At 39.8% G+C, this 11,644-nt stretch overlaps 1 protein-coding gene across 7 annotated transcripts in view; it reads left to right on the forward strand.

Annotated features, from left to right (window-relative positions):
* The window catches only part of R3HCC1L (R3H domain and coiled-coil containing 1 like), a 102,854-nt gene extending 93,244 nt beyond the window's left edge, over positions 1-9,610 (forward strand). For all 7 annotated transcript variants that reach the window (XM_072626860.1, XM_072626829.1, XM_072626825.1 and 4 more), the window contains one exon: positions 8,851-9,610. In XM_072626860.1, the coding sequence (XP_072482961.1) occupies positions 8,851-8,918 (68 nt within the window). In that variant the 3' untranslated portion in view covers positions 8,919-9,610. The remainder of the gene's footprint in view (positions 1-8,850) is intronic.
* The last annotated feature ends 2,034 nt before the right edge of the window (positions 9,611-11,644 follow it).

Here is an 11,644-nt window from a genome sequence, read left to right on the forward strand (position 1 = left end):
TTGTTTTGCCATTTCCCTCCTTGTGAAAGCCTTTGGGTCAAGGAAGGTGGTTCTTGTGCTGATATTTGGGACAAAGGCATTCTAAAATCTGCTTGCCAGTTTTATACTCAACCAGATATTCTAATCAATGCTCCTTGCAATGTTTTTCATGAGATATGTATCAACCCTCTAGATAACATCTATGGTTCTTTGTGAAGCATAATAATGCCTTCTCCAACCTTTTGCAAGGACTTTCTTGTGAAGTGCATTTCTGGTGGAAATCCTGCCCCTAGCATGAAAGGAAATTTGCCATGATTTGTGCTCAGCACATCCATCACATCACTGTAATCTAATCTTACCAATACTCAAATAAGAAGTAACAGAGAAGGAAACTGTTGGCAATTCTATCAACAACTAGAAAGAATGATTTTGATTTTGATGTGTTGGGGTTTTTTTTTTTTTTGGGTCTGAGACATTCCTGAAGATTTCTCGTGTGACATGATCTAGAATTCTTGTCTCCTAATTATTTACTAGTAGCTAGAATTCTAGGAAAATGTTTCTAGTCCACAGTTAAGACTTTTTTCTTTCTCCAGTTAGAAGCTGGAGTTAAAGTCTGTCTCTTTCCCTTTATCGGCCATTGACTTCTTTGTAAAGGCTTGGGATTCTGGCTTGACTCCTAAGTACTTTTTATCGACGTGTAAGGTTTAGACAGTCTCATTGCCCAGCTTAGGATCTGGAGAATCTGTGAAGGCAATTTATTCTGAGAATTCCACTTACCAGAAAGTTAACTTCATTTTTCCATTAAACGAATTGAAGTTTCGAAGACCTTGTTTATTGCTGATCTAACAAGGCCATTAATACTTTCTGTCCACTCTGCTCTGATGATAGCCGCCAGCTTGCAGCTTCTTGGCTGCACTGACCAGATAACCAGTGACAGAGTGTGTCATGGCAGGTGCTGAAGTTTCAGAGCTGAACCCAAACTATTTTTGAAGCCTTAATGGTTGTAATGAGCTAGTTGTGAGTTTTCTACTATGCTCCATCATTGAAGGTCTCTTGGAGACTCTAGAGGCAGGAGAGAGGTTTCCTGTTGATTTTGAGGAGGCAGTAGGTCAGGTTGTTAACCCTTTCCTTACCAGTGGAATGTTACCCCTGTGTTGTGTCATTTTTCTTTGTAAATTCAGTTGGCGAACATGAGTCTTGCCCAACTCTCCCCTTGAGCACCCTTCACTTGGTGTTTTTCTTTATAGGTCTGCAGCAGACAATGCTAGCAGTAGCCACATCAGTGCCTTGCCATTTGAATTGTATGTAGATGATGTGGATGTTGGGACTGTGGCTATTCTACACGAGAAGGGAGGGAGGAAAGCAAACATTTTTAAAGCACCTCTTATGTGCCAGGCACTGTACTAAAGTGCTTCACAATAGCCCTGAGAGCTAAATGCTGTTATTACCCCCATTTTACAGTTGAGGAAAGTGAAGTAGGTGGTGAAGTGAATTTCCCAGAGTCACACTACTAGTAAGTATCTGAGAACAGATTAGAAGTCAGGTCTTCCTGCCTCCAGGCCCAGAGGTCTATCCACTGTGTTACCCGCTGCCTCTAAAAAGGCCATTATCTTGGTGTAGTCAACTACGGTGACAAGTTGCTCTCTGGTGGTATGATGGTCTAAAATATTTGTCTTCATAGACTCTTTCTTCCTTATTTTCTAGAGATGATCCTAATCTTTGTGTCTGAGAACCGAATTTGCATAGGAGGATTTTGTATTATAGTAAAGTCTCCTCTCTTCCTAGCTCTGTTCCATATTAAATAGATGCTGTTGTGTTTCTGTGGAGCCCCAAGATGTCCACTTACCAGCATCTGAATTCAGGGCCTAACTTTCTCTTTGAAGATGAGAGAAAGCTCTAGAAGAAATGGAAACCATCCAGCACTATTTCCATCACTTTTTTTTCCAGCCACAACACTTTATATTTTCAAAACATTGATCAACTCCTACCACTGTCAGGAGACCTTCCCCCCCATTCATTGGTTAAGAAAATATATACCTCCCTGAGGCATCATAGACAAGTAGTTTCTCTTTTCATTGCTGCCCTGCAGATTAAAGTTAAAAATACAAAGCCATAAAAATCCTATCATCAAGCCAGGTTGGATGAGACCTTGAGGCCATATCATACTTAATTAACCCTTCCCTGGAAAATGATCGTCAGTTTTCTTTTGAAAGATTCTAGAGGAAGAAATTCCACAGCTTCCTTTGGTTACGTTTCTAACAACTTTCATTGTCAGGAAATTCTTACGTCTAACTTAAATTTGTTGTTATTGTTATTAACTTTTTTCTCCCTAGTTCTCTCCTTAGTGGAAATAGAGAATCCTTATGAAGACAGACTTAGGAGTGGGAACACATTTGAGTTTAGCAGTCAGAAAATCTGTATTCTGGTCTAGTCTCTACTGTTATATGTCTGGGTGGCCATAAGAAAGTATTCGTGCTCCAGTTTCCTCATCTGCAAAATGGGCATAATGATGCTTGACTTGCTTCCCTGATGGAGTTTTTGTGGAGATAAAAATGAACTGGTGTAGGAAAATGCTTGGGAGAATAGACCTCAGTTTTCTCCTCTTAAAATGATGAGGTTGAATTAGGTGATTTTCAATATCCTTTTGAACTCTAACATTCTCTGATTCTGCATTAAGGAATCCTATTCAGATGCCAAATGCTCTTGTGGTTGTTACTGGGTGAATTTGTTGTACAATCATTATAGCAGTATTGACATTATTGTTACTGACATCGTCCTGTCCTTGTCCCTCAGCCCTCTCCAGGACTCGATGCCTTTGACTTTTCCTCATAAGCCTTATTTAATCATCTTCATGTCTTGCTTCTCATCTCCTTTACACAATTTTCTTCATCCTCTTACTATACAGCCTGAACAGCAAAAGAAACTGTCCTGTTCATGGATTCAGGATTTGTAGTTTTGAGTAATTCTCATAGTGCTTCCTTATACCATGAAGGCATGTGTGAAAATCTGACTTGGAAAGACCTGGGGAACTTTATCTTTTCACCTTAGATGAGATTCCCTCTCACACTGATTTGTGGTAACAGCCTAAGCTTAGCTACCAAGCTTTCTGTACTTCTAGGCCACACTGCCCTTGGTTCTGCTCTTGTGGTTGAATTGTAGGCTGGAAGAAAGAATAAAAGTCAGCTTACATCACCCAGTCTACCTAATTAAATCATTGATAATTTAAAAGCAAGTTCTTTTCATAGGTGACTCTGGAGGTGCCTGTTATAGAATTATCTTACAGAACCCTGAGGTGGGAGGGACCCCAGAACCATTGAGTCCAGTCTATCCCCACATGAGACTCTCCTGGGAGACAGAAGGGGAGAGGGCCCTAGCCCAAGAGTCAAAGGACCTGGGTTCAAATCCTGTTTCTGAGGATTTGATCTCTGTGACTGTCAACAAGTCACCTCACCTCTACACTGGTCTTCAACTGTAAGATGAGGGCATTGGGCCCATCCAGCTCCCGAGTTCTCGTCCTTTGGGCCTTCTGCTGCATATGTCACAAAAGGTCATCCTTGCTTGTCTTGAAAGTCTCCAGTGAGGGAGGAAGCCCACTACCTCCTGAGGAACACATTCCATTTTTGGACAGTTCAAGTTGTTAGGATGTTACCTACAGTTGGCACTTGAAAACATTTTTCTTTGTTTTTATGAACTTAACAATCATCAACAAATACAGATACTTAAATATACACACACTTATAAGGATTGTATATAAAACTAAAATTCTGTTAGAGTTTGTATTGAAAAGTGTGTTAAACTTAACATGAAGATAAGAAGATTGCTTTAATTGTTTGTGTTCCCTTCTGAGCTTATCTTCTTTGTAATTTTTAAAATATAATTCTTATTATCTAGTATTCTTGCAAAAACTGAAAAATGTAGTTTTAACTAGAAAATAGTGCATTCAGTAGCTGAAAGAATTTAAGTTTTCTGATTTTGAATTAATCCTAGTTAAAAGAATTCCCCATGAACTTCCTTCCTAAAATATTTATTAAGTCACTATGAGTTTCCATAGTCCAGATGTTAATTGGGAATACAGAAATATGAGCCATAACCCCTGCCTTATGAAACTTACAGCACATTCAGAAAGATAATTCAGTTCTGTCAGTTCTGTATATAAAGCAAATAGAAAGTCTGTCATAGGGACTGGAGAGCTGACATCCTCTGACACACTGGCTCTGTGACCTTAGGCCAGCCTCTTGCACCCCAGATAACAAACTAGTTGTCAGATCTCCATTGGAAGAACAAGTTGTTTCACCAGAAGTTAACTACAATGAAACCATAAGTCTAGGTAAAAAAAAAAATCATTGTAAAGGACTGTGCTAAATAGTAGGAGAGAGACAAAATTAGATAGACATTGGCCCTTCTTTCAGGGAATTCACAGTCTAATACACAGTAAATATATTAGAATAATCTAAAAGGTCAGGTCAGAAAGGAACATTTGCTTCTGACTTGGACATTTCCAACAAGGCTTAGTTAGATGTTGGAACATCAGCATTCCTATTTATGCATCCCATTGTTGAGCTGTATTTAAATCACAAAACTACATTGATGACTATTGCTCAGGTTTGTTCTATTAGGATAGTTTTCTATCTATCCAGGTTACTCCTTATATAAATTTTGATCCCTTTGTATCTGTCTGATCACATCACCAACATATTCAATCTGTGTCTTGCCCCCTCTCAGGGTCATTAATGGTTTTAATGAGCATCTCCTTTCTTCCATCACAGTCAGCAGTTTGAGTTCATATAGCTCTTGACAGTTCATACAGTGCTTACCTCGCCATAACCCCAAGAATATGTCATGAAAGTATTGTGCCCAGTTTACAGAGAGGGAAACTGAGAACTCAACGTAAACAATTTGCCCAGGGTCACAGAGCTAATAGGTGATAGGGCCAGCATACAAATCTATATCATCTGATTTCTCCACGTCTCACTCTCCTTTCCACTGAACAATAGAAATGTGATGAAAATGTTTAGCAAACCTAGCCTAGGAACCCTGCTGAATACCACGTAGTTCCCCAGATTGATGATACTATCCCATAGATAATGATCCTCTAGGTATGACCTTTCATGGTGGTGTATCTTCCTACCTCCAACATAACTATTCTACAAGCTGAACTGCATTTTCTCAGTATATTGATAAATATCTAAATGTTTGCTGAACCAAAAATCTAAAGCCTTACCCAAATCAAAATAGGTCACATTTTTCACCTCCCCTTGATCTACCACATTTTCCCACACAAAGTGATAGAAGGATATTAGATTAGTGTGGTTGGACTTGTTCTTAAGAAAGCTATGCTTATTATTATTCTGTAGGTGTTTGTGAATTGATTTTGTGATGATTTTTTTCATTATTTTTCCCATGTGTAGAAGTAAATCATACAGGTTGCATCCCCTTTCTCTTTTTAAAATGAAAACACTGGCCCTTTTCCAATCTTTGTGCCCCAAATCTGAGGAATGGTAGCTAGTGACCCTTCAATGACTTCATTCAATTCATTTAAAGCTAGGAAATGTGTAAATCATTAGACCCTGTTTATTTGAATGCATCGAGGTGCTTTCATACTCTGATACCAGTTCAGCTGTGTTTTTTTCCTCTGTCTCTCCTAATCTGTCTTTTACAAAACTATTCCTGCTCTTAGCTTCTGTATCACTTATTAAAATCATCTTGAAGTTCAACAGACACAGGCAGAATAAGCCCTCTCCACTTTTTAGTGTTTTCTGTTGTCTTCAATTGAGTAAAGGGACAGCATTCGTCTTGAGTTTTCTGTTTTACATATTTTCCTGTTGGTGTTTTCAGTTTGTATTTCAAAGTGGCATTAGGCCTAAGGGGAAGAGCACTTAGCTGAAAGCCTTCAGACCCCTGGCTCCCACTGTGAACTTTGGAAGCCCCTCTCTGGTCCTCCTTTTCCTTGTCTGTAAAATGAGCCTGGTAGCCTGGATGATCTCTCTCCTTAATCTCTGAGATTCTCTTATTCTAGGCCTATGTTTCAGAATGTATTCACTGTTGCTTTGTACTGATTGCTAATGGGGGGGGTTGACTTTTTTATTGGTGTGAACCATGTAATTTCTCCTCACATTGCCCATGTTTTTATATTCTCTTAGAAGATGAATGTTCATGAAGTCTCCCCTCTAGGACTCCTTTGCCTTTTATTCTACTGTCCCCTAAAATAGGTGTTTTTAACTATTTTTGCATCATGAATAGACCCCTGTGGCAAGATTTTGAAGTCCATAAACCCCTTTTCAGAATGTTTGTGGCCAACATTCCTGATTGAAGTGAATGCTAACTTTTAGTGAAGGATTAATAAAAAACAGATAGATCCACATACACATATATGGAATATACATATGTGTTGAATCTGTGTATATATACATACATACATGTGTATGTACTTGTATATTTTTTCTCCTCCCCTTGCCCCCCAATTAAAATTTCACAGACCCCATGAAAATCTTTCCTTAGATTAATCCCTTGGTAGATCATAGACAGTAGATTAAGAATCCCTTGACATCCAGCCTTTTATAGTTTTCTTAGCTTGATTGAAGAACTTGATTTTTGAAAATTCACTTTTTGTTTATTTTGCAGGAGTCCCATTTACTTTTCTTGTAGTCAAGAATCCTTTTCAGTTTTTGCTCACTTTCTCTTAAGGTTCCTCCACCTTTAATTTACTTAATAAGCTCCTCTCTGTTGGAGAACTAGGCCATTCCTCACTTTTCTAAACAAGCCAGTTACAGCCAGTACACTTGGATGCCATATGTCTAGCTGCCCCAGTCTGACCTAGAGCCAAATCATAATCTCAGGGTTATTCCCCAAACAGTCATTTTCTGACAGGAAAAGAACAGGGCACTGATTGAACAGGCATTTGCCTTTATTAACTGCTCCTGCGGCTCATTCCCATTTTTTACTTGGATCTCTTGGCTGCTGTATTCAGCACGTGCCACAAGATGGAGCCCAAATTGCAGTGAATTCCTTTCACTGTCATTGTCACCTGCTAGTCTGTAACCTGGCAGTGCTTTTGCCCCCAGAGTGTTAGAACCAGAGAGTTAAAGGCAGGCTATCTTATTTCTCTGTGTAGATGTAATTCAAAAAGTGTTTTTATTTATACAGCCCATTTGATCTTCATACCATAAAGTCCCTTATATCTGTTAACATATTTAATCCTTTCAGGAGACCCAGATGACAAATAATTGGTAAATCTTGTTTTATGGTTTGAAGATGTAATTTCATTGGTATAGAGAACTCCCAGGTGAGGAAACTCCCAACCAGTGCAGGTTGGCAACTTCTCTGCAACTTAAAAGCTCACCTAGAGTCACACAGCCAGTTTGTGTTAGAGGTAGCATCTGAACCCAAGTCTTCTTGTCTTCAGGGCTGGCTGCCTATACAGTGTGCCATGTTGCCTCTCACTGTCAAATTAAAAAGAGAAAATTAAGCCAAAATTGCATTTTCAGTGGTCTTAGAAGCAACATCAGTTCTCTGCTGTTTCTTGTGATCATTATCACTTAACTCTGGATATTCATTCTGCCCTCATTTTTGCCCCAAACTCCCCCATCAGTAAGTAACCTGAGAACACTGAACTCAGGATATATTTTTTCAGTAAAGTGATGTTAAGAAGGTACAACCTATTCCGGTGTTATTTCCATTGGAGTTTAGAACTCGAGGTTCAGTAATGAGTACTTAAACACATTCTGGATGCCTCATCCCAACCCTTGTTCCTCCTGAGAATAAATGAGAGATGAGTGTGAAACAAACTAACCCCAAAACAACAAGTGCAGGTGAGAAGTAGAGTAAGAGAAGCAAGAACTGATAGCTAGGATTTTCTGGAGTCTGACCCTAGTTCTGATATATATTTTTTCCAATATCAGTACTAAATATATATGCACTGAATGGCATAGCATTCAGATGTTTAAAGAAGTTAAATGAGTTACAGAAGGTAATAGTAAAACTGTTCTAGTAGAGGATATCAGCTTTCCCTTCTCAGAACTAGATAAATCTAACCAAAAAAATAAACACGAAAGAAAAGTTAAGGAGGTGAGTAGAATTTTAGAAAAGTTAGATATGATAGACCTGGAGAAAACTGAATGAGGATAGAAAGGAATGTACCTTTTTCACAGTGGTACTTGGCATCTACACAAAAATTATACCCATATATTAAGGCATAAAAATCTCATATCCAAATGCAGAAAGGCAGAAACATTCTTTTCAGATCATAATGCAATAAAAATTATATTCAATAAAAGGCTATGAAAAGAAAGATGAAAAATTAATTGGAAACTAAATAATCTAATCTTAAAGAACAAGTAGGTCAAAGAACAAATCATAGGACCAATCAATAGTTTCATTAAAGAGAATGACAACAATGCAACAACATTCCAAAATTTGTGGGTTGCAGCCAAAGCAATACTTAAGGGAAAATTTATATTTCTAAAATCAATACAGTAGAGAAAGAGCAAATCAATGAATTGGACATGTAACTAAAAAATAAAACTAGAAAAAGAACAAATTAAAAATCTCCAACTAAACACGAAATTGGAATTCCTGAAAATCAAAGGAGAGATTAATAAAACTGAAAGTAAGAAAACCATTGAACTAGTAAATAAAACTAGGAGCTGGTTATATGAAATATACCTTTTTCTTTCCTCTTCATACTTTCCCTTGTTTCTCTGTAAGATGTCATTTTCTTATTGTTGTTGAAGAGGCATTATTTACTGATAACCATGTCAGGAAAACCAGTGATTCTACTTGTCTTGGTTGAAATTTCCCTGAAAACTTGGACTGAGGGAAAGTCAATCAGTTGGTGGTATATGGAGCCAATTTTAATATTGCCTGTCTTTACAGAAAGAAAGCGATTGGAGGCCAAGCAACGGGAGGACATCTGGGAAGGCCGGGACCAGGCTACTGTCTGAACATCACTCAAAGAAAGGGTTATTTTCGCTAATTCAGAAGGTTCCAGGCTAGAAGACCCATGCTGAGTTTCCTTTGTGTGTGAGAAAGACAGAGACTATGGGTTCAGAGAGGAAGTAAATTTCTCTGTCTTGGCAACTCTGCTTTCTAGACCTGGAAGAAACAGTTTGGAATCACTCCATGTGGAAAATAGGAGGAAGTATTGTTCATCAACTAGGAAGAAAGTTGGAAGCTGATGCCTCTTTAGAGTTCACTGAGCAAGAGAAGGCCTAGATGTATGAACGATTTACCTGGGAAGAGTTTAACCAGCCTAATAGCAGAAGAGCAGAAGGATAGAGGGGTCACCAGGGCCCCAGGCCAGAAGATACCAGGACCTTGAGAGGAAAGACACATCCTCCAGCACCTCTTCCAGCTGTGAACAGACACGTCTGGACAGTCAGCAGTATCCTCAGGGTGCCCAGAACCAGAATCTTAGTGCTGGCTTTTTTTCAGTGATAGGTCCAGAGCCCTGTCAGTGGCCGACAGCAGCACATGATGAATGTTGGATCTTGAGAGCTTCCTTGAGAGCCTGCCTGTTGCTGCTCCTGTCACGTGTGTGTGATAGCTGGAGTGTGACCATCACGTGATGGCCACCAGTGCCTGTGTAAACACTGATATCATGGGGTAACAGAGATGTATTAAATCTATATCCTGACGTGGGTGTCTGTCTGTTTCGTCATCACCTCAGCCCCATAAGGAGGGTGGGGCTGCAGAGGGAATTCCTTTCTTGTCTTCATATTAGTAATACATATGATGCACAGGTTAAGTGGAGTTTTTATTCATCCTGCACCCTAATGATCTAGTTCTATGTCTCCAGTGCCCTCTATAACAGTGGCCTTTTCTGACGTGGGATTATTGTACAATTGTTAGCATTTGGCATTTGTGACTTGTAACCCCCTCCTTCTCATCACCCGTCACCCTCTAATCTGTCATCCCACAGAAAGCATCTGGCACACAGCATGTTCTTAGTGTAATCATCTCAGCTTGTGCCAGCAGCATTGGCAGGCAGCTAGAGACAATCCATTAAGACTAGGAGCATCCAGGGTCAAGTAAACCCCTCTGGGCAGGGCCAGGAGACTTTCCTATAGGAAACAGAGCAAGTCAGAAACCTCAGCTGAGGTTCTACATACTGTGGAGTCAGCAGGGCCAAGCTGCAAGATGGCAGCATGGCAAGAACTGGCCTTTCCTGGGGTCCTCAGTGATGCCCAGAGCTCTGTTTCCTTGTGGCTTAGTGCAGGGACAGTGATAGATGAACAGCATGCTTGGGTCAGGATGGAGGAAACATTGCATGGATGGTTCCCCATAAGGAACTTTTCACCCTAATCCCACTCTTCTGAGAGCCCTTGTGGGCCTGCATCAGGGCCATTTCTTTGGTGATCTGGTTCTTGGTTAGCACTATCTGTGTCCCTTGGTCTTGCTTCCTACCTACCCTGTTTTACAGTTTTTGAATCATGCACTGATACTTCTTTTTGAATTGTGCATTGATACTTCTAATTCTGATCCTTAATCCCACTATCTCTGTCTAACTATAGCAAGGATGCCTTCTCCTCCCTGTCTTCCTAGAACAAGCTTCCCTGAGGCCTTTAGCCAGATTTTTGAGACAGCAGACCTCTGTTTGGGAAGTAGTAATGCTGGGCCTGCCATAGAGTGACTTCTTCTATGGTGGTCTTTCAAAGAAAGTGCCACAGAACTGGGTCTGCTCATCTCTGCTACCTTTCCCTCAGGGGCTCTGTTTTCTTGGCTTTGTTTCCTTTGTTTCCAGGGGTTATTAGCACAAGTATGGAGTTTTCTTATTACTTCACATTATCGGCTCTTGGGCTTTCCTAAGAGCATTTTAGCTTTCAAAGGCAGTTTTGTTGTTAAAGTGTGCAGTCTAATGTAGATTGCATTCATTGTCTGAGATGTCATATATCCTATACTATACTGTCTCTAAAAAAGTCACTTCTACCTGCTTCCTAATATCTGACATTTTTTTCCTCCTGGCATTTACTCCCATAATCTAAATGAGAAGAAGGATTTTCTTAGGCAAAAATCAAAAGCTCTGGGACTCTTCTCTTTCATATACAAATATGACTCTATGACTTATCAGTAGGGCATTTGCTTTGAGGTTCTTCAGTATTGGTGATGAATCTGCACTTACCTGTTTCCATTCTCTTTTTGAACAATGACATTTTTTTCAATACCTGGTTTGGGTGAAGGATGCCCGTAGAAGTCACGGAATAGGTTAAAAGTAACTACCATAGTACCCTTCTGCTGTAACCCATTTCCTACCAAGTAGATTCACCCCCAAATGGAATGGGCCTCCTTGGGAGGTGGTAGGTTACCCCTCACAACAGTTTTTCTAAGGCTAAGATCAGATCACCACTTGCTGGGAATTTTGTGTACCTCTTGGTCAAGGTCAGACTAATGCCTCTGAGATCCCATCTAACTGAGAGTCTGTGATTCTCTACCATGTGAAGCTAGCCATGGTGAATCATGGTGTTTAACCCTAGAAAAAACTTCAGAGAGTATTTCAGGACAGTCATGTATTTCTAGTTTATAAATGAGAAAACTCAGATACTGGTAGCAAAGTACATAGTTGGGATTCAAGCCAGGTCTCTGACTCTTTAAGTCCAGTGCTGTTTCCTTGTGCTGTCAATGTTTCCCATTTCCATTAGGGCCTGAGTAGATGCAGTCATCTTTACATGCA

Source organism: Notamacropus eugenii, chromosome 1 (genome assembly GCF_028372415.1).
Source record: "Notamacropus eugenii isolate mMacEug1 chromosome 1, mMacEug1.pri_v2, whole genome shotgun sequence".
Taxonomy (NCBI): Eukaryota; Metazoa; Chordata; class Mammalia; order Diprotodontia; family Macropodidae; genus Notamacropus; species Notamacropus eugenii.